This window comes from Pongo pygmaeus, chromosome 3 (assembly GCF_028885625.2).
Source record: "Pongo pygmaeus isolate AG05252 chromosome 3, NHGRI_mPonPyg2-v2.0_pri, whole genome shotgun sequence".
NCBI classification, from domain to species: Eukaryota; Metazoa; Chordata; class Mammalia; order Primates; family Hominidae; genus Pongo; species Pongo pygmaeus.
Window position 1 is genome coordinate 196161668 of NC_072376.2, and position 23946 is coordinate 196185613.

Consider the following 23946-nt stretch of genomic DNA (forward strand, 5'->3'; position numbering starts at 1 on the left):
GTTGTCAGATCATGTCAGTCAAACCCATGATCTAACCAATACTGTCACCACCAAATTAATGGGATCAGCTCATCACCGGGCACGGAACAGACCTCCGTCCCTCGCCTTCCTCCTCTCTTTCTTCCCTCTCTCTACTATAACATTGTCCTGGCGGAGTCTTCTCTGTCTTTATCACCTAGAATCTTCTCCTAATGAACAACCACATTTTTCAAAATGAATGTCTCACTAAAAACTCCCTATCTCATAAACAAGTGAAATTGAAAAAACAAACAAAACACCTCTATCCTTTTATTCCAAAATATCACTTAAGGACCTTTTTTACTCCTCACTCCTGTGTAGCCCCGCGTTTTCACATATGATTATGATCCCCTGTCACTGTTTTCCTCCCCTGGTAACCTGTCTTTCTCTAACAGCATTGTTTCTCTGTTAGTTCTGTGTCTGGGCTTATTTTAAGTAGGATGTTGATTCAGGTCTCCATCTCACTGGGAACCTTCGATTAGTGAAGCAGTCTTAGAATCAATCTGAAATCCACCCTTCAGTATATTGTGGTCCCAAGGAAACTCCTAATTTCTCATCCAGAATTTTGCTTTTTTTTTTCTTTCTTCAGACGACACCGTCATTTTTGAAATTTTCTCTGGTGCTGCCACAAATAGAAAAGTCACAAAAATTCAATTCTTCAGTCAAATGTTGTATCTATGATGCATATTTATGAGCACAGAACAGCTTTTAAAATGTATTTTAACACTCAAATTATAAGTTCCTCTTGTATTTGCTAAAAAGAGTAAGTGTGTAATAAAAAAACAAATAATCATTAAATGTCAGGAAATATTGCATCTCATTTCAGGGAACACAATAAATCATCATGCAAGATATTCCCCATTCTTTCAATATCACTGTAGACAAGATGGGTTATCACCACTGCCAGCATTCAAGCTCTAATTTACCATTATGAAGTATGTCAATCACTGAGAAATAAGAAAGTCTTTAAAAGGTTCTTATTTTATTAATTTGTTGAAGATGTCTGAAGATACTAAAAGGATTTTTTACATATGCAAATACATACATGCACGTAAACATACTGTACCGTACGGTACTGCCACCGAGGGAGTAAGTCAGTAAATCTTTAAGAACTGATGTAACAGTGAATTAAATCTACTTTGTAGAAAATATGAAGGAATACTAAGGAATTTAATATCAGCAAACATGTTCCCTTTGAAACAGCAAATTAGATGTGCAGGAGGATTTTGGTCACACTTCAAAGAATCATGTGCTGAGATGGAGCGCTGGTCTGTTTACTCATGTTCTCACCGGTGAGGTTTTTCTATGTTAAACGGGTTTTTGATTACTTCAAAGCATGTTTGAAGTCCTCACTCTGCATCGCTTATGCACAAAGGCAAATATTCCTCCAAATTTGTGCAACTAATATTGCTACACATTATATTTGTAAGTCAGAAGAAACTGCAGTTTCCTATTTAACACCGAGTTAATGCCGCTTGTATTTAGCTATGACAGTGAAGGTCGTCTGACAAATGTTACGTTTCCAACTGGAGTGGTCACAAACCTGCATGGGGACATGGACAAGGCTATCACAGTGGACATTGAGTCATCTAGCCGAGAAGAAGATGTCAGCATCACTTCAAATCTGTCCTCGATCGATTCTTTCTACACCATGGTTCAAGGTAAACACAAAAGCATCATTTCAAACTGATCATTTTAAAGTACCACCAGCACCCAGGTAGAATGCGGCAACACCCATTTTCCAAGATGGACCAGAAAAGGGAAGGTGAAAATAGAAACCTCTAGAAATACTGGTGACATAATCTACAGTGTACATGTAATATTTATTTACTTATATAGACATATTTTAAAACCACATATAAAATAATCTGTCAACCTTGGAATAGTGTCTGTTTCCATTCCCATGTATTAAAACAACTTCATTCCAGCCCGTCACATGCATCATCAGACGATTTTTGCATCACCTAAGAGTTTTCCAGAGCAGGTCTTCTGACCGCCGTCTAAGTACAGTAGTTTGAGACATAGCCCTTTTTGAGTCCATATGATGCAGTATTTTAATCTGCATATCATGGAAATTTTATCCCAGATTCCAACTACACATTCATGTAATGCCTGGAGTGTCCATTTTTTCATTCCATCTATAGTCATCTGGATGCCATATCTCCATAATGGATGCTCCTTGCCGTATTCCTTTCTAAATTTGAAAAAGCCTGTCTACAATGACATTTGTAAGTGTGAGTTCACAACTCTAAGAATAATTACTAAATCTGTATTCAACTTTTTGACTCATTTTTTTTACCTGTTCCATGAAGTAATCTCTGTAACCATCTAAAACTGCTATTGCTTGAATTCATTCCTTCCCCAAATGGTCCTATATTATTTCAAAATTTTAAACTGAGGCAGTAGTCTACAATATGTGCTCTTTTGTATAAAATATAAAATGTCTTCCTTTGTTGAAGTCAATTTCTGAGGGAACATTGCTTTCTATTTTTGGTATTCAAGATACAGATATTAATCCTTTCAAAGGATCTTTGACAGAAGATGCAGGGATTGGGTGCAGGGGAGGGAAGTCTTCCAAGACCTTGGAGGTGTGTACACCACCTTCCTGAGAGATCACATATGTGCCTCTTTACAAAATATTTATTTAGTGCACATCCCATGGAGGCTGAGCTCTCATTTCATTAGGCAAATGAGAAAAAGAAGTCTATTAAACTGGAGAAGGACTTCAAATTCCCCTAAAGTTTGCCTTTAATATTTAGCCAAACCTCTGACAGCATGAAATGCCAGGGATCAAAGTTGTTTTGTTTTTTTCTAAAAGGACATCATCAGGTACTCCTTATTCCTAGTCAACTTTTAGAAATTTAGATCCCATCTCAAGGCACAGCCGGCCAAGTATTTAATCCATATCTAATAGTTCATGTTTTGTGCTTCTTGTTCTTTAGATCAGTTAAGAAACAGCTACCAGATTGGTTATGACGGCTCCCTCAGAATTATTTACGCCAGCGGCCTGGACTCACACTACCAAACAGAGCCGCACATTCTGGCTGGCACAGCTAATCCGACCGTTGCCAAAAGAAACATGACTTTGCCTGGTGAGAACGGTCAAAACTTGGTGGAATGGAGATTCCGAAAAGAGCAAGCCCAAGGGAAAGTCAATGTCTTTGGCCGCAAGCTCAGGGTACGTACGTGTTGTGGAGCAGGAGATAGCTGCAGCCCTCTGATCAGTGCAGATCACCCTGAGGGCAGGATGCGTCTTCTGCTCACCCCCCCATGTCTACACTGAGTATGAGCACCTCGCTCAATGTGGTTCCAATCCCACATGGGCCTGTTCTGGCAGGTGCAGCTGGGGAGGATGGAGGGAGGTCAGGTCGTGAGAGGGCTGAGAAGAAAAAGCAATAGGACACTAGAGGGAAAAGGAGATCAGGAGTGAAGGTAAAGCCATGACCATGAAAACCAGCTCCAGACATCTTCCAGGTCACTTTCACAGAGCCATGGTCCATTCCCAAAGCGGACTCCAGCTGCTGCTCTTTGTTCTGCTGAGCCCCAGACGCTGCCGCCGCCTGCATCCCCATTTGCTGCCTCTACTCACTGCTGCTTCCCAGGGCCCCTGCTGCCTTGGAACTTGCCCTGCAAATGCAAGGCTAGTTCACAGGCCTCCTGTTGCTCAGCTGTCCTGAAGCAGAAGTCACATGCACGTGTGCACACAGCGTCACACCTGTTCTGAGATGCAGGACTTCATCAAAAGACACAAAGACATGGATGACAGCTGTGCCCCTTACTCTGCATGCCAAAGACACAGCACCTAACTAGACTTCAGAAAAATACGGGTTCCAGATGAGGCTCTACTTTTTGCTAATAGTAAACCTTATGGGAGAATCAGAACATCTCTGAATCTGTTTCCTTATCTATATCACGGTATCCATATTATGATATAGATTATACATTATCTAAATACCATAACAAGATAGGAGATATATAGATAGATAGATAGATAGATAGATAGATAGATAGATAGGAGATATATAGATAGATAGATAGATAGGAGATATATATATATATATAGAGAGAGAGAGAGAGAGCTATATTGCAGGTAAATGAAATTTACCCTATACTACCTCTGTTTTACACAGTTGTTACAAGAATCAAATGAGATAATGTGAAAGTACTTTGAAAATAGGCTGGGCGTGGTGGCTCACGCCTGTAATCCCAACGCTTTGGGAGGCCAAGGTAGGCGGACCACTTGAGGTCAGGAGTTCGAGACCAGCCTGGGCAACATGGTGAAACCCCGTCTCTACTAAAATTACAAAAATCAGCCAGGCGTGGAGGTGGGTCCCTGCAATCCTAGCTTCTCAGGAGGCTGAGGCAGGAGGATTGCTTGAACACGTGAGGCGGAGGTTGCAGTGAGTCGAGATCACGCCACTACACTCCAGCCTGGGAGACAAAGCAAGATTCTGTCTCAAAACAAGAAAAGAAAAGGCATGGTTATATATTCCCTGACCCTGATATATTCCCTACCCTGAGTAGAAGAGATAGCCTCTTCTACTCACACACCAGATGGATAGGAAAGGGCTGTTGAGCTTGCTGGATAGTAAAATTTCACTGGAAAGAGGGAGGAGGGGGAAATACTTTGTCCAGAAACTGACCACATAACATATTGTCTGCTGTTCTTGGAGACAAGTTATAAGTAAGTGTGCACTTTTTTTTTCTTTGTAATACTGCTTTGCAAGACATAAAAGGAACTTAGGAAGATGAGAGGGAAAGAGAGGAAACCCAGTCTGAAGTCCCTGGTTCTCTGCCTAATCCTAAATGAAGAAAATACCTCACTTGTGGAAGGGAGAGGCCAGTGCATACAGGCATGGGTGTTACTTTCTTTCTAAATGGCAGAGCCACAATGCCTCAGCAAGACGTTTTAGAAAATACGCTATTTAAAATGGCCTGTGCCATCCCACTGAAAGGAGATTTCCAGCTGTTATGTTTGATTGCTCTCAGAGAGACAATGCCAAGATCACAAGGAAGGGCTTCTTACTTTCAAGATAAGATTGGATGTGCCAGCTCTGACTGCTAATTTCATTCCTCTGTGGATTCTAAGAGAGAAATTCTAGGGAGAAAGTGATGATATGAAAATCTGGTTTAAGGACTGAGCCTGGAGTCTGCCAAAATAGAGAAGAGGGGAGAGAAGAGGAAGACCTGAGCCCACCAAGACAGTGAGAATCAGCCCAAAGAGCCACCCATTTCTCTTCCACTCTTTCCTGAGACAGAGGATGCCTCCTCTGTTACCTTGCATTATTTCCTAGCAGAATGTTCTCTTCATTTTTAAGTTGTTGACCTAAATTTAGCTATGTGCCTGTCACATGGTGGGCACTCAAATATTTATCCAATAAATGAAAGAATGAGGAAAGCCAGCCTTACAATATGAATTCTCTCTATGCCAATGCATCTAGATCTTCCCAAGAGAGGGGCTATGTGAACACATCCTTGCAAATGTTTGACTGCTATAAATCTAACACTAGAAATAATAGGTTAAATGGAGATAATAGAGATATCATTCTCTCTGTCTATACATATATGTGTTTATATATATACGTGTGTATATATATAGATATATATATATATTTGATTTTTTTTTTTTTTGAGATGGAGTCTCACTCTGTTGCCCAGGCTGGAGTGCAGTGGCGTGATCTTGGCTCACTGCAACCTCTACCTCCCGGGTTCAAGCAACTCTCATACCTCAGCCCACCAAGTAGCTAGGACTACAGACACACGCCACCATGCCCGGCTAATTTTTGTATTTTGTATTTTGTATTTTGTATTTTGCCTTGGCCTCCCAAAGTGCTGGGAATACAGCATATATATATATTATATTTTATATTATATATATAATATATATAAAATATATATATTATTATATTATATATTATATATATATTATATATATTAAACATATATATTTATATATTATATATATTAAACTTATAATATATATAAGTTTAAAAAGTAAAAAAGGCAGGGAGTAGAAATGGAAAAATCATATAAGAAAACAGCAACGTAAAAAGTATTTCTGTGAAACAGTGCATTAGGGGACAGGCTGGACACAGCAGAAAATAACAAGCACAGGAAACTGTGATAGAGATGTAAGGAAGCAGAATAAAGACAACTATTCTGTACTTACTTGTTTGTAGCTCATTTTTTAAAAAAAGACACATAGATAGCAGTTGCTTACCTGTGCTTTCTAATATTTAGTAAATATTCCTAGGTTTTATCAGTGCTGGATTGTAGAACCTGCCTTCAATCAATTACAAAAAATTGTCATGGTGTTCTAATAATAAAATTCATCCCCTAAAGCTGCCCAGATTCAGAGGCTTAGAGAAAAAAAAGTAGTGAATCATTTTTAAAAAGAAAATCTCAAAATTTGAAAGCCAAACGTGTGTTTAAAGGCATGCATAAATATGATAGCGTATTTAAATCTCATTATGCCAGTCACATTTGCGTAGTGGCCTATTTCTCACTTTAATCTGAGCGGCACGGCCTAGCGTGGGACTGCACAATGCACTCGGCACCAGCTGACGGAGCAGACACATAAAACAACCTGTAGCAAGTTGATGCTCTAACAGGGACAGAAGAGAGTCTTGATATCGCCACCCAGTGTACTGGAGAACGAGCCTGCCCTTCCTTACTTCCCCCCATGACATCTTGGCTAAGTGAGTGTAATCCCATCTGCTGGCATCACTCCCTGGGAAAATTGTGTAGCGTCATATTCTTTTCAAGCATGTTCCAGAGGGAAGATTATAGCTGCCCGCTCCCAACATCAAAGTGATGTTGTGATTAATTACAATCATGCTGGACGTGATCTTTGAAAATGGAGATTTTTTTCCATGCTTACTTAAAGGAAGTATACATCACAAAGGAATTCATGGTGATCTCATTCATACACAACAAATGGATTCATTTTCATATAGCTGGAGGTGTAGCAGCGATCTGAGATAAGGTTTCACTTTTAGATTGTTATTTAAGTGTGTGTGTGTGTGTGTGTGTGTGTGTGTGTGTGTAAATTTTTTTTTTTTTCTTGAGACAGGGTCTTGCTGGGACGCCCAGGCTGGAGTGCAGTAGTGTGATCTTGGTTCACTGCAGCCTCGACTTCACAGGCTCAAGTGATCCTCCCACCCCAGGCTCCCAAGTAGCTGGGACTACAGGCGCCCCCACACCTGGCTAGTTTTTGTATTTTTGTAGAGACAGGGTTTCACCATGTTGCCCAGGCTGGTCTCAAACTGCTGACCTTAAGTGATCTGCCCGCCTCGGCCTCCCAAAATCTTGGAATTACAGACATGAGCCACCCCTCCCAGTCTTAACCTGATATTTTTAATAATTAAAAATATTTATTAAAAGGCTACCAGAAGACCAGATGCAGTGGTTTACACCTGTAGTCCCAACACTTTGGGAGGCAGAGGTGGGTGGGTTGCCTAAGCCCAGGAGTTTGAGACCAGCCAGGGCAACATGGGGAGACCCCGTCTCTACTAAAAATACAAAAATTAGCCAGGCGTGGTGGCGCACGCCTCTAGTCTCGGCTACTCACGGGGCTGAGGTGGGAGGATCACTTGAGCCCAGACAGTCAAGGCTGCAGTGAGCCGAGATCACACTACTGCTCTCCAGCCTAGATGTCCCAGCAAGACCCTGTCTCAAGAAAAAAAAAAAAAAAGCCACCGGAGCCTGGAATCATGCTGGTACTTCATGACTGTAACAAAAAAAAAAAAAAAAAAAAAAAAAGACTTGAAAAGTTGCCCTGACGTCATAAAGATGTGGTGAAGCAAGACCATGTCCTGGAGCGCAGGTGCCCCTTGTCCGCTCCTTTGTTCACAACACCCAAAGGAGAAGGTCCAGGCATGGTAAGGGGGTGAAAAATGTGAGATCTGTTAGTATCTTTTGAAATTTTCCATACTGAATAACAGAGAGCAGTGTCTGGAAACAGTAAGAATGGTTAAAGCCTTGGCTTGTGTTGGGAATTTGGGAAAAAACATGGCCACATTCTAACTCATTCCTCATTACTTTGGTTTGAGGATACAAGAAAGACACAGCATCCAGTATTTGTCTGGATAAAAGAAAAATCATAACTTCTGTCCAGATGCTGGGTCTCACTGCTTCCAGATGCTTGTCCAAGGCACACACAGTGATGGCATCATCTGACTTGCATCTGGGTGTTTCGGTGTCGCCTAGCCACACTCACAAACCAAAGGTGCAAATCGGAAGCCAGGGCTGGGCACGGTGGCTCACGCCTGTAATCCCAGCACTTTGGGAGGCCAAGGCGGGTGGATCACCTGAGGTCAGGAGTTCAAGACTAGCCTGGCCAACATGGTGAGACCCCCGTCTCTACTAAAAATACAAAAATTAGGAAGGCGTGGTGGCACATGATTGTAACCCCAGCTACTCAGGAGGCTGAGACAGGAGAATTGCTTGAACCTGGAGGAGGAGGTTGCAGTGAGCCAAGATTGCACCACTGCACTCCAGCCTGGGTGACACAGTGAGACCCCGTCTAAAAAAAAAAGGAAAAAAAGAAAGAAATCAGATGCCCGAGCAGCATGGGGTTGCATGCCTGTCCCCCTGCAGCAGCACGTCATACCCACCCTGTGGTCCAGATTTCCCATACTCCAGCCAGAGGAAATACTGCAGAGATGAAGGAGGGTCCAGGAAGCAGTAAAGAATTAATACAAATTAAAATAAATGCCAAGGAAAATGCAAACACATGGGCAATAATAACATGGCAGCACTGTCCCTGGAAGCTACAGTCAGTCTTCTGTAGTTCCTCCAAAGCCCAGGATAATCTAAGGAAGAAAAAAAGGGCAACCTTAAACATTCAGGGTATTTTTTCCTTTCAAAACACAATCACAGGCGCTCAAGAGCCCTAAGAAAACCATTTAAATTGTGCAAAACCTCTTCTTGAGGCATCCAAAATTGGAGTGCAGGTATAAGCTGAAGAACTTGATTCTGCCATTTATCACTTTGATATCAAATATTTCTAAAGACTTTAAAATATATATTTGTAACATTAGCTGGTAGCTTCTTTCCAAGGTACACAAAGTATTCTACAAAGCTCAACTCATGAAGTTTCACAAAATTCACATAAGGCAGGGAGCAACTGATATGCAGACAGTTCCTCATGGAAGCTCAGAAAGCCTCCAGCTGGCTGGTCAGAATCAAATAAAACTCACTGAAAGGCAGAGCCTAAGGGATCTAGGCCAACCTCTTTATTTACAGATGGACAAAACAGACTCAGAGGGGTTGAAAGCCAAGGTCAGGCTGCTTCAGGTCTAGAGATCAGGCTTCGGACTCCTGGGTTCCTCCCCCAGCCACCACCCCGGACTATCTGCTGTGACACAGTGTTGTGGGGTTTTTGTCCACATCAGCTGATAGAACTGAAAAGTTAAGATGTAATTTCTAGGCCAGGCTCGGTGGCTCATGCCTGTAATCCCAGCACTTTGGGAGGCCAAGGCGGGTGGATCACCTGAGGTCAGGAGTTCGAGACCAGCCTGGCCATCATGGTGAAACCCCATCTCTACTAAAAATACAAAAATTAGCTGGGTGTGGTGGCAGGCGCCTGTAATCCCAGCTACTCGGGAGGCTGAGGCAGGAGAATGGCTTGAACCCCGGGAGGCGGAGGCTGCAGTGAGCCGAGATTGCACCATTGCACTCCAGCCTGGGCGACAAGGGCAAAACTCCACCTCAAAAAAAAAAAATAAATAAGATGTGATTTCTCTCCAGGTCTCTGCCTCCTTATATTTTGTAAATCAGCTCTCTGGGTGCTTCCCACCCTCAACATCATTTCTTTTTAGCTTATCAAGCTGCCATTCCACGGACTTCCCCATACTCCCCTTGAACAGCCAATAGGAAAAGTTTAAGCTTAAGGATTATTTTTGCATGGGACATGTTTAATGTGAATGATAGAATGCAAAAGGCAGTTTTATTCCAAATTTTACAAATATATATGATGTATGTATATACACATATATTTATATATAAACGTGAGTGGTTGTGTGTGTGTGTAAAATTGGTCAGCCGGATCTGTCCATTTTGAAGGTTCTAGCTAGAATATGGTTATATAAAATTAAGATTTTCCCATTTAATTTTTAACAATCAAAACAGTTAATGAGCATTTCGGAATGTACAAGCCACCCCTCCCACAAAGGTGCTGTAGAAGACCAGAGGATGAATAGGCCGTGGTCTCTGCCCTTCAGAGGTTCACAGCCTGCAAACACTGGAGACTATTTGTAAAGCAGAATTTAATCGGGACCACATTTCTATTGCAATAACGAAGGCTGGGTTGTGTATGCCTCGGATGGCAGACGGTAACAGCGAGATTTAGTCCAAGGCTCTGGACGCAGCACCTAGCCACAGAGACTCTATGACAACACATGGTGCTGGATTTGTCAAATAAGTACAATATTCAGATCATGTGTATGTGTTAGTAAAGGACTCTGAAGTCCCTGCCAGTTAACCAGATCTTCTCCAAAGAAAGAGGCCTTCCCAAAAAACTGTGACGTTGCAGCACTGGGCCAAAAGCAATGATCTTGTTTATAACCTGCTGCTATTGAAACTCATTAATAATTTACAGTAATGTGGGTTCCAACTTCTACTTAACTGCTCTTCAAAGGGCTAGAGTCACATTAACAACTGTGTTTTATTTAATGTAGCCATGATTAATTTACTAAGCAATTATTTTCCAGTGTCTTTTGGGGGAGGAGCTTTGAGTCATATGAATAGGTGTCATGTTTATCACCTTTAGATCTCCTGAACAAACTTTAAGACAAATACATTTTGGTATTTTTCTTATCAGTTGCTTTAGTTTACAAAATTTAATTGAAATGGTTTTGAACAAATGCCAGGCTGTCTTTCTGCTTCATAAAACATTTTAAAAGAGCAGTTAATCTACTGCCTTGCACTTGTACCCAAGAAGTTGCTAAATTAATTTACTGACAAAGAGAATCAATCATTGTAAATGGTGTTTAAACAATACTGGGGACTCCGGTGTTGGAATAACATGATTTATTTTATCATCTTGTTGGTGTTTTAACAGGTTAATGGCAGAAACCTCCTTTCAGTTGACTTTGATCGAACAACAAAGACAGAAAAGATCTATGACGACCACCGTAAATTTCTACTGAGGATCGCCTACGACACGTCTGGGCACCCAACTCTCTGGCTGCCAAGCAGCAAGCTGATGGCCGTCAATGTCACCTATTCATCCACAGGTCAAATCGCCAGCATCCAGCGAGGCACCACCAGCGAGAAAGTAGATTATGACGGACAGGGGAGGATCGTATCTCGGGTCTTTGCTGATGGTAAAACATGGAGTTACACATATTTAGAAAAGGTATGCCTGCAAACTAAGCTCAACAATAGGGAAAGGATAATTCACATTTTTCAGCAATCATCCAGAGCACTAAGGGGGAAAAAAAACAGTGGCACATGACTGAGTTCCATTTATTATTCGAAGTATCAATACGGAAGTCACATTGGCACAGCAGTGATGAATTTCTGCATTAGCAAAGTAGTTTCTCCTTAGTTAAGTTCTACTGTCTGAGACCCTTTTAAGTGATTTATGATGTAAACAAACAAGCATTAACATTGTCCACCTGCCAAGCTTACACACTGACAACATTCACAAATTAGACCTGGAGCATGTAAGTCGCTTGTAAATAATTTTCGTGCTAGCTCTTTCATTGAAGAGAGAGCCTTACATTAGCACAGTTAAAGCTGTCAGCTTTGTGTTGTTCCTGGCAGAGCTTCAACATAATCATAAAAAGCATGTAGATCCTAGTTATGCATTATTAACCAAAAGAGGCCATTTTCGTAGAAAGCCACACTTTCGGGTACTCTGTGGCATCTTTCCTTTCTTCTACATATAAAAGGTAAGCCTCCTAGATTAGGCTGTTTTCCATTCTTGAGAACTATGCATAGTATGAAAAATGGAGACTTAGAATTACACGTGTGCAAAATGCTAAGTTGTATGCTGTGTGGCTTGGGGTATTGACTGGGGTCAGAGGAAAGTAAAAGAAAGGGAAGAAAAAGGAAAGAACAATCTCCCTGTAATTCCTTTCTTAAGAAATAGCCACCGAAAAGCATATTCATGGAATGTTTCATTTGCCTTTGAGACAAAAGTTCGCCCTAGAAAATGATTCTGTTTTGAGTTCCGGTAGCTCTCAGACCCCAGAGCACGGCACTACCAGTTACCCAGCAGCGCAGGCTACACGCTCTACTCGGCAGTTACTGCTCCACCCCTCCTGACTGAAACGTTGCACAGAGGAACTCTTGTCACCCAAATAAATCACATCACATCCATGTTGTCACTGTGCTCCCCTCACACAATCTTGTTCTTTACCAGAGGTGCCCTGGGGAATGACTCAGTCTAAACCTAACCCCCTGAACCCTGAGCCATCCCACCTAATTCCGGCCGGTGCCTGCACAGGCTACTCTTCCTGAGAACCAGTTTCAGTTCCAAAGCTCACTGTAGGATGCTACCTCTCTCACGGCAGCCCCCCACCGCTGGGATGCGTCCAGCTAGGACCCTCGTGGCCAGTCTGTCCTCTTGCAAACCCACCTGTCTACTCTCCTTAGCAGAGACTCACCCTTGAGACAATGAACCACACCTGTTAGATGACAAGCCCCTAAGGCAACGTTTCTAAGTGGGAGAGGATCACGGCTTCATTCCGGAGCAGTTTTCCCAATTTAAATTAAGTGCATTACAGAGAAGAATAACAGGAACATACAAGCGCAACCCTTCAGCTGTATGGTAGTGATCACAAGGGCACTGGGCAATGTTTAGAGGGAGCCCAGGAGCATGTCGTGGAGAAGAGCTAGTGTCACACAATGACAAAGGCGGTGACCGAGCTCACCTGCGTGCATCCAGGAGGATCAGAAAAGACAACAGTCAGCTCTTTCTCGTCTCTCCCAAATCCCTCAAATCCACCCAGACGATTTCAATGTTCTTACTGGGATAGGTGCGCTAAGCCAAAACTTACTCGTAGCAAAACAAGTAAAATTTTACAGACCACCATCAAATATGACTTCAGATGATTCCAAAAGTAGGTATTCCTGTGAATTCAGCAATAATCCAAACTTTCCTTGGAACAATGCAAACTATTAGGAACAATTCTCAGGACATGTACTACACAACCTGCATACAAACATTGCCCCTAGGTCTGCCCAAAGAGGAGATTCTACAGAAGCTGAAGTCAGGCAAAGGAGAAGTCCCAGCAGGACTCCCAAGCTCCACATCCTCCCTGTGCCAATCTTGTTCCATTTGGCCCAACAGGGGTTAGAGGAAGCTTCCTCAGAGGGAAGAGCCACCCACAGCCCTGTGTTACTGCTGAGCTTGACTTAACCAGCCTGGGATGACCTCTCAACGTTTGTTGGCCTAATAAATGACTGTCGTTTGTCTTTCGGCAGTGGCTCATGAAATAGACAGAGTTCATTTTTAATATATTTACTCATTTAATAATTTAGCAGCAAAGCAGTATGTAGTCCAAAAACCATTCTTATTGCTCCTGAGATACAAATCAGATTTGGTATCCACAGAAAGAAAAGATTTTATTGTCAGTACGGATGCCTTGTAGCAATTTGCCTGTATGTGTATATATAATATTTCTATTAAGGGCATTTATAGCTGTCATTCACCATGTGATTAATTTCACAATATTTTTTGGTGTTGATGCTTTGTATACACTTTATCCATTTTTGGCTAATTTTATGTCTTTATAGGATAATATTGTGAATGCTTTGCCCCTCCCCCAAGTACACTAGAAATTAAACATGATTTGAGTGGTTCTTCAGTCAAATGAGGGGGGGAATGCCACCTTACTAAATAATTGCTAATTATGGATAGAACTGCATCCCCCATATGCTCTTTTCTCCTCAAAATATTATCTGTAAAGCAGCTTTGATCATGCGTGTATTATGACTAATCCAGATCCATTGACAATCTGCTGGTTGGCTATGAATGTCTGGGAAAAGAATGGTACCGTCGTGACAGGCAGCACATTGTGAATCTTGAGCCACTAATTGCAGAACCCCTCACAATTAAGCATCCAAGCAAATTAGGCAGAGAAACGTTAACAACACACAAGGTCAAGGATAACTCAATTAAAATGAAAATCATTTTCTCTAGTGGAATGTTTCTGCGCATTTGTGGTCACTAAATCTGCATTTGCATCTCCCATTCACAAACACTGAGTAACAGTATGTTCTCTCTTTACAGTCCATGGTTCTTCTGCTTCATAGCCAGCGGCAGTACATCTTCGAATACGATATGTGGGACCGCCTGTCTGCCATCACCATGCCCAGTGTGGCTCGCCACACCATGCAGACCATCCGATCCATTGGCTACTACCGCAACATATACAACCCCCCAGAAAGCAACGCCTCCATCATCACGGACTACAACGAGGAGGGGCTGCTTCTGCAAACAGCTTTCTTGGGTACAAGTCGGAGGGTCTTATTCAAATACAGAAGGCAGACTAGGCTCTCAGAAATTTTATATGATAGCACAAGAGTCAGTTTTACCTATGATGAAACAGCAGGAGTCCTAAAGACAGTAAACCTCCAGAGTGATGGTTTTATTTGCACCATTAGATACAGGCAAATCGGTCCCCTGATTGACAGGCAGATTTTCCGCTTTAGTGAAGATGGGATGGTAAATGCAAGATTTGACTACAGCTATGACAACAGCTTTCGAGTGACCAGCATGCAGGGTGTGATCAATGAAACTCCACTGCCTATTGATCTCTATCAGTTTGATGACATTTCTGGCAAAGTTGAGCAGTTTGGAAAATTTGGAGTTATATATTATGATATTAACCAGATCATTTCTACAGCTGTAATGACCTATACGAAGCACTTTGATGCTCACGGCCGTATCAAGGAAATTCAATATGAGATATTCAGGTCGCTCATGTACTGGATTACCATTCAATATGATAACATGGGTCGGGTAACCAAGAGAGAGATTAAAATAGGGCCCTTTGCCAACACCACCAAATATGCTTATGAATATGATGTTGATGGACAGCTCCAAACAGTTTACCTCAATGAAAAGATAATGTGGCGGTACAACTACGATCTGAATGGAAACCTCCATTTACTGAACCCAAGTAACAGTGCACGTCTGACACCCCTTCGCTATGACCTGCGAGACAGGATCACTCGACTGGGTGATGTTCAATATCGGTTGGATGAAGATGGTTTCCTACGTCAAAGGGGCACGGAAATCTTTGAATATAGCTCCAAGGGGCTTCTAACTCGAGTTTACAGTAAAGGCAGTGGCTGGACAGTGATCTACCGTTATGACGGCCTGGGAAGGCGTGTTTCTAGCAAAACCAGTCTAGGACAGCACCTGCAGTTTTTTTATGCTGACCTAACTTATCCCACTAGGATTACTCATGTCTACAACCATTCGAGTTCAGAAATCACCTCCCTGTATTATGATCTCCAAGGACATCTTTTTGCCATGGAAATCAGCAGTGGGGATGAATTCTACATTGCATCAGATAACACAGGGACACCACTGGCTGTGTTCAGCAGCAATGGGCTTATGCTGAAACAGATTCAGTACACTGCATATGGTGAAATCTATTTTGACTCTAATATTGACTTTCAACTGGTAATTGGATTTCATGGTGGCCTGTATGACCCACTCACCAAATTAATCCACTTTGGAGAAAGAGATTATGACATTTTGGCAGGACGGTGGACAACACCTGACATAGAAATCTGGAAAAGAATTGGGAAGGACCCAGCTCCTTTTAACTTGTACATGTTTAGGAATAACAACCCTGCAAGCAAAATCCATGACGTGAAAGATTACATCACAGGTAAGCATTCTGATTCCTTTCCAAGTGCTGGAGGACTACCATCATTAGATTAATATACAAAATAACTGGAAATGCTTTTTTAAAAAACTTTATACTTTACTCAGGCAAAGTCAAATGGCTAACCTTTTAAATGCGTTTATTTCTCTGTGGAACCATAGAGAAATCACAAAGGGAAAATGAGACATAGTTACGTCCTATTCTGCCTGCCATTGCCCAAGGCCATAAGTTTCTGAAATGACATGAACTCCAGTCATTTAAAGAAGGGGAACATGGGGGAGCAAAAAACTTGATGAACACAGAGTCCCACAATTGGAGTTCCAATCCCAGCTCCTCTCCCACAAGTTGTGTAGCTCTGTAAGCAAGCCATATGTTTTTTGAGTTTCCATTCCCTTAACTATAAAATTGGGACAATAATGGCTAACTTAGGGCACAAATATAATACATGAAATTCCACAATAGATAGTAACTACCTTACGAATGTGTCATGTTGGGTTTTTTTAATACATGTGTGAAGTTCTCATGGAGATGATTAAGGTGAAACACAATACAGGGTGAAACCATTTCATCCCTGGGAGGTGTTTAATTCCTGCCTCACCACCATCGCCTCAGGACAGTCATGAAGCCATTTCTCCCATCAGCTGCTTAGACAGTGGATCCTGTGTCTGGTCTCACTTCTGTCTTCTTACATCACTGTCTTCATTGCCAGTGCAGTTCTTGCATGGTGACAATACTAATAGGCATACTAATTTTTCCACGAATGTGGGATAATTTTCAGGGTACAGATTTAAGATCTTTCCAAGTTTAGTGCACGCTACCTTTTTAGTTACGCAAGATGTAGAACATCAGATCCCACTTCTGCCACCATGGAACTACCAGCATGTGAGACAGACAAGGTCCTTGCAAGCATTACTCTAGTTCCCTTTAGTGAGCTGACTTCTTCACTGAACCTCTACTCCAAGAATTCTGAATCCTGCTGCTCCTACCTTCCATTCCTGATATACAGTACCATCATTAACCCCTCTACCACATTTATATTTCCAGGAGGAAGGTTCTTTCCTGTTGTCTTTTTTTGGGCTTGGTTTAAGGTATTTCGGTTTTGTTTTGGCTTGTGTTAGATGCTCCTTTAGGCTGCCTCTTTTCTAGCTCAATATTTGAGGCATACTGAGATGTCTGTTCTCTCAGTTATCAAAACAGCTCTCAACAGGTTGCCCCCTGTTCATTTCACATCTGCTTCCTACCTTTCCAGACTGCCTGAAGCATTTCATATCTCTTCCATGTGAACCAGCTGAAAGTCCCTCCTTTCTGCCTCCTGATTCAGGGTTTTTCAATACACATCCGCATTCAAACCCCATTATTTTGGCAGTACTTTTCAATGCTCACGGCCCTCTGATTTTCACTGTTATGCAGACATTGTTCAGAGTAACAGAATTTTTGCCCCCAATACTCTAACATTTGGGAGAATTTTCTCCCAAAATAAGGCCCTCCCACCCCCAAACTCATATACACTCTCACATACACACAAATTGTATCACTTTGCATCCTGTGTGAACCACTTAGGATTTATGTCTCCCCACCACCACTACCACCACCCCATTTCAAATAGAAAGAATACCACTGGTTTATAGCCAGATGATGCCTGGACGAAGGACCTGCCAGCCCCATTTCAAATAGAAAGAATACCACTGGTTTATAGCCAAATGATGCCCGGACGAAGGACCTGCCAGCCTGGCAATGAGGTGAGAGTCTGTGCCCTAGAGAAGGAAATGGGAATCAAGTGGCTCTCCATCATTCTGACAGGCAGTTTACCACTGGTTATTTAAGGGGTGTTGACAGGGGCTGACTGAAAGTCTGGAAAGCCCACAGCTCCTGAATTCATCCTCTCCTAGCAACGTGGACTGCAGGGAATGCCATAGCAGCATTTTCTGAAAAACATCAAAAGAGAGATGGAACAGCATAAAATATATTAGGTGAAATGCAATTTCAAATTTTCCAGCAATGTGCTTAATATATAAAATAATCTACACCCAACCGTACTCATAAAGCTGCAAGCCTGCTGAGTAGTTCTGTAACATTATAACCTCCAGAATAGAATAAAAGCCTTATTCTGAGCTTAATGGCTTTTGGAGTCACATGGCAATATTTTAAAATACCATCTTAAAGGTTTCCAGGTTCTTTCCCCAAAAAGTTTGTCTCCACCTGTGCACAGTGAGCCTTTGAAGTCACAACTGATGGTAATCAGGACTTCTGTGCCCTTGGCCGATTTTGCCAGCTTTCAGCATTCATCTTTGATTAAGAATCAACTGTTGATTTTAATACTCTCAATTTAGGGGTTTTATTAATAGAAAATGGGTTGTGGAAGTCCGCATATCCTTGGGCAATCGCTTTGGAGAGCTAATAACACACAACTTCTATTTGAGACCAGCCTTTACCAACTACAAAATAAATTTCATTTGTTTTCTACAAGTATGTCTCTCTCCTGCTGCTGTGCATTGTTCTTACCCTTGCTGTCACTGTTACTAGCACAGGCTGCAACTTAGCAGGAGTGATGGCTTACCCAGTCTGAGCATCTATTACTCGCATTTTTCGTAGCATTTGTCATAGTTCTGCTGTGAAGGTTACCGTCTTCATGTCTAAAAACAGAGTAGGTTTAGATTTGTAGGACGAAAGCAAACATGTGCTCTTTTTCAGATTATTAATTGTGAAATTGGATTTTCTTTTTAAGATAAGAATTTAAATGTATCAAAGGACAAAACAAACTCCAACACCTTTCATTTTGAACTTTCTTCTCCTAGATGTTAACAGCTGGCTGGTGACATTTGGTTTCCACCTGCACAATGCTATTCCTGGATTCCCTGTTCCCAAATTTGATTTAACAGAACCTTCTTACGAACTTGTGAAGAGTCAGCAGTGGGATGATATACCGGTAAGAAACAAAAAGACCTACGGAAAGGTGATAAGTAGCGCTTGTGTCTTATCTACCCATATCGAATCAAACTACCCTTGTGTAAACTGTACCAAGGACAGTTTCTAATTTTTTGACTGTTTTAGGGAAAAAAAACAACACTTCCTCTGCATTTGTGTTCAACAAACCAGAGGCCTGTTAAACAGGCTTAAATACATTTTCAGCAATGCTAATGAAAACATAGAAATGCAGAAGCTAACTTTCAAGTGCTGGGTTTCTAAAAAAAACCCCAAGAAAGCATGGACCTGAAGGCACAAATACAATAAACAAGAGGGCAGGGAACTCATATTACAAATTAGCAGCCCACAAACAATGCCACAAGGTTCAACTTCTTTAAAAATTAACAGTGTTTTGGCTGAGTGAAGTGGCTCACGCCTGTAATCCCAGCACTTTGGGAGGCCGAGGCGGGCGGATCACCTGAGGTCAGGAGTTGGAGACCAGGCTGACCAACATGGAGAAACCCCATCTCTACTAAAAATACAAAATTAGCCTGGCGTGGTGGGGCATGCGTGTTATCCCAGCTACTCAGGAGGCTGAGGCAGGAGAATCACTTGAACCTGGGAGGCGGAGGTTGCAGTGACCCGAGATCACGCCACTGCACTCCAGCCTGGGCAACAAGAGCGAAACTCCGTCTCAAAAAAAAAATTAATTAATTAATAGTGTTTCATAGGAAAAGATGAAAAATAAAAATAAATGTCCTCTGGTAAGGCTCCACCTACAACCAGGAAGGTTTATGGAATTTTCCTGAGAATAACAGATCAGGAGGCCTGTAACCATTACAAGAAATAAAGAAATATAATAGAAAATTGCAAAGTCAAAGCTGCCGCTTCAGAAAGTGGTACTTCTAATCCCCACCAGTCAGAGACCAGAAAGGAATGCACAGCAAAACACCAGAATTTCCAGCTTACAGTAAGAATAATTAGAGATGGAGAAACTGGGTGACTCCATGATCATAAGGAGAAGACAGTGCAGACTTTCTTAGAACAATTAATTCCCAACCACCCCTTGAGCAATTACCTATCATTTCAATGAAAACAAAGAGAAGAGGCAGCCATGGTTAACACACACACAGGCTATCTACAGTACCAGTACCTGTTTTTTTGTTGTTTCACACCTAATATAAAAGCAATTCCTTTCTCATAAGTTACAAATACAGTCGTGTGTGTGCAACACTTTGGCCAATGATAGACCTTGTATAAGGTGGTGATCACATAAGATTACAATATCATATATTTTTTTAAAATTGAAATAGGGTGTCACTCTGTCACCCAGGCTGGAGTGCAGCCTTAACCTCCTGGGCTCAAGCGATCCTCCCACCCCAGGCTCCCAAGTATCTGAGACTACAGGCACGTGCCACCACACCCAGCTAATTTTTCGTTTTTTGTAAAGGTAAGAGTCTCCCTGTGTAGCACAGGCTGGTCTTGAACTCCTGGGCTCAAGCGATCCTCCTGCCTCTGCCTACCGAAGTGCTAGGATTATAGGCATGAGCCACCGGGCTCTGCCAACACTGTTTTTACTGTATCTCTTCTATGTTTAGATACACAAGTACTTACCATGGTGGTACAGTTGCCTGCAGTATTCAGTACAGTCACACTGTATACAGGTTTGCAGCCTAGAAGCCATAGGCCATCCCATACAGCCCACGTGTGCAGTGGCTACACCATCTAGGTTTGTGTAAGTGCCCGCTATGATGTTCACACAAGGACGAAATGGCCTAATGCCACATTTCTCAGAATGCCTCCCCGTGGTTAAGCAGTGCATGACTGCACTGATACAGTGGCATGAAGACATACCGAAGTTTCCTAATGCATTTGAACATGCACGTCCTAATTGTGTATGACTTTCCAACATGCCTGAAAACACTTACATCTAACTGTGCAAATGGACTTGCCAGCTCTTTTCCTAAGCAGCCTTTTAAATATGGTTCAAGTTCTCTGTCAAAAGAAGCGCACCATAAGGACAGCATAGGAAATCGTGGGCAAAGACACTGAGGCTGCCCCAAGTGCAGAAAAACAACTGTTTCTTTCATTGCCGCAAATGAAACAGATGTTTTCATTTGGGAAACAATGGTCAGACAAACATCTGGTGGTATACGAAATGGCTGAGTTAAGATGTCCCCAATTTAAAACATTTGCCAATCTAGACGGTCCACTGTCCCTAAGTCTGAGAAAAATAATTGTTTTCCTAAAGTAACAAATATCGTCTCCAGCTGCCCCACCGTCCACTCATCCCTGTACATTTCAGTTCTGCCGTTACACTCACCATCTTCAGCTGAAAACGTCCAGGAGAGGGGACAGAGTTGACTTAAATACAAGCATTTCAAAGCATACGAAGCGGGGCCCCGTGATCGGCACTAAGTATCCCCAGCCGTTCAGATCCCTCTCTGTGTTTGGTGGCTTCTCAGCCTCCTGTGGAGAAAGCTACGAGCATGCAGGTCCGGATGAGCTGGGTTCCCACGTGGGGTGGGCGTGGGAAAAGAGCATCTAGAAACTGTAAGAGAAAAGCAAGAAACAGGACTATTTTTCCCATGTTAGAAACGAAGAAAGCTTTAAAGTGATCCACGATGAGTGAGCCATTTGGGGGTTCCAAAGCATTGGGATCACCTTGAGGGGGAGGGATCTGGAGTGCTTCCTCCACCCGGGCTGTCAGCTTTCTGATCAGGGAAGGACCCCGGGGCTTCCGTGCATGTCCCGGCGCTGCCCCCAGAGTCCCGTGTGTGGGTCAGGAGTGGGGAGGCTCCCGGCCGCCTCTGACGCGCCCCCTCTTGTGTTTCGCCCGCAGCCCATCTTCGGAGTCCAGCAGCAAGTGGCGCGGCAGGCCAAGGCCTTCCTGTCGCTGGGGAAGATGGCCGAGGTGCAGGTGAGCCGGCGCCGGGCCGGCGGCGCGCAGTCCTGGCTGTGGTTCGCCACGGTCAAGTCGCTGATCGGCAAGGGCGTCATGCTGGCCGTCAGCCAGGGCCGCGTGCAGACCAACGTGCTCAACATCGCCAACGAGGACTGCATCAAGGTGGCGGCCGTGCTCAACAACGCCTTCTACCTGGAGAACCTGCACTTCACCATCGAGGGCAAGGACACGCACTACTTCATCAAGACCACCACGCCCGAGAGCGACCTGGGCACGCTGCGGCTGACCAGCGGCCGCAAGGCGCTGGAGAACGGCATCAACGTGACGGTGTCGCAGTCCACCACGGTGGTGAACGGCAGGACGCGCAGGTTCGCGGACGTGGAGATGCAGTTCGGCGCGCTGGCGCTGCACGTGCGCTACGGCATGACCCTGGAGGAGGAGAAGGCGCGCATCCTGGAGCAGGCGCGGCAGCGCGCGCTCGCCCGGGCCTGGGCGCGCGAGCAGCAGCGCGTGCGCGACGGCGAGGAGGGCGCGCGCCTCTGGACGGAGGGCGAGAAGCGGCAGCTGCTGAGCGCCGGCAAGGTGCAGGGCTACGACGGGTACTACGTACTCTCGGTGGAGCAGTACCCCGAGCTGGCCGACAGCGCCAACAACATCCAGTTCCTGCGGCAGAGCGAGATCGGCAGGAGGTAACGCCCGGGCCGCGCCCGCCGAGCCGCTCACGCCCTGCTCACATTGTCCTGTGGCACAACCCGAGTGGGACTCTCCAACGCCCAAGAGCCTTCCTCCCGGAGGACGAGACTGCTGTTACGACCCACACCCACACCGCGAAAGCAAGGACCGCTTTTTTCTGAATGACCTTAAAGGTGATCGGCTTTAACGAATATGTTTACATATGCATAGCGCTGCACTCAGTCGGACTGAACGTAGCCAGAGAAAAAAAAATCATCAAGGACAAAGGCCTCGACCTTTTGCGCTGGGCCGTCTGTTCCTTCGAGGCACTGTATTTAACTAACTTTAAAAAAGAAAAAAAAAATGCATACAGTGTTTCCAAATAGTCCCGAATTGTCGACCTTTGCTTACAAGAAGTAGTCTGTCTGCATAGGATGTGATAGCTATCTCTGTTCATTTTACAATGTGGGGCAAAGTTACTGTTTCTAGACAACCCAACTGCTTTCCCTGTGCAGCTTTGTAGAAGGACATTGGCACAGTGACTTCTGCGGCGGGGATTTATTAATGGATTTTACAGTGCTAACGTGGTTTGCCTTCGGGGAAAAAACTGGCAACTAGAATCCTTGTCACTGATAAGCAAAGGAAATCCTGATTTTTTTGTAAATTATGTGAGACAAGTTGTTTATGGATTTTTATATGAATTACAATTTACTGTACATCAAATATTAGTCTCAGAGGAGTTAATTTATGTAAAGTGTTTAAAAAGTTTATACTTAAAAATAAAATGATAAAAACGTGAACTGTGTGATTTTTTTTTAAAGGATTGCACCTTTTGTTATCTGTTATAGCTGTACAGTATAAATTATTATATTGTAGAGATATAACAACTTATGCCTATAAGGTCCAGAAGTGTTAATATTTTTGTATTAGGTTGAAAAAATGTGCAAGCTTCTATCACTAGATGGATAGGACCGTGCAATTCTAGGTGGGTGGCGAATCAGAGAGCGCCTTTCTCTTCCCTCGCTCACGCATCAAGCCAGTGTCCTCAGCATTGTCAACTGAGAGGCACAGTAGACAACTAGGGCTGGTGGAATGGAAGGGAAGATTCGAAAAAACAGGACGAAGGGTTCTCTGGCCCTCTCTCAACCTTGCAAGTCAATGGGGAGTTGATATAATTAACCCCGGGGTTTTTACTGTTACTGTTCCAAAGCTCTGTCTCATGATGGAGGACAGACCACATCAGATGCTGGGGAAACAGGAGGAGGAAAGGATCTGATGTAGTCGTGATCCTAAACACGTGTCTTAAGATCTAGGAAAGACAGCAGAAACCGAGCAGTGGTGGGTGAGCCAGATGGAGCCGGTCAGGGTTACCCTAAGCCCACATGACCAAACCATCTTGGGGGCTGGTTTGAATGACAGCCTCTGCTCTGTCTCGGGGAAGCCGGGGGTGGCAGATCCAGCTGGAAGTGAACTGACAGCCGCGCTCTCCTGCACACATGCATGCACGCGTGTGGGAACGAGCCCAGCTGCCATCTGCACTTCCGTGTCGGCTCAGCTCTGACAAATCTCTTTCCTGAGCACTAAATTCAGCCACAA

The 23946-nt window shown here is 43.4% G+C and overlaps 1 protein-coding gene and 1 long non-coding RNA gene across 18 annotated transcripts in view; one reads left to right on the forward strand and one right to left on the reverse strand.

The window, feature by feature from the left end:
* TENM3 (teneurin transmembrane protein 3) overlaps positions 1 to 23145 on the forward strand; it is a 651439-nt gene extending 628294 nt beyond the window's left edge. For all 17 annotated transcript variants that reach the window (XM_063664302.1, XM_063664304.1, XM_054484271.2 and 14 more), the window contains 6 exons: positions 1504 to 1679; positions 2961 to 3196; positions 11081 to 11377; positions 14261 to 15872; positions 18665 to 18795; positions 21616 to 23145. In XM_063664302.1, coding sequence (XP_063520372.1) covers positions 1504 to 1679; positions 2961 to 3196; positions 11081 to 11377; positions 14261 to 15872; positions 18665 to 18795; positions 21616 to 22371 — 3208 coding nt within the window. In that variant the 3' untranslated portion in view covers positions 22372 to 23145. The remainder of the gene's footprint in view (positions 1 to 1503; positions 1680 to 2960; positions 3197 to 11080; positions 11378 to 14260; positions 15873 to 18664; positions 18796 to 21615) is intronic.
* LOC134739490 (uncharacterized) lies at positions 16257 to 18502 on the reverse strand. The gene is made up of 3 exons (XR_010126184.1): positions 18427 to 18502; positions 17590 to 17794; positions 16257 to 17521 (listed from the first exon to the last, which is right to left on the reverse strand). It is a non-coding gene; the product is annotated as an uncharacterized LOC134739490 (long non-coding RNA).
* Positions 23146 to 23946: the final 801 nt, after the last annotated feature.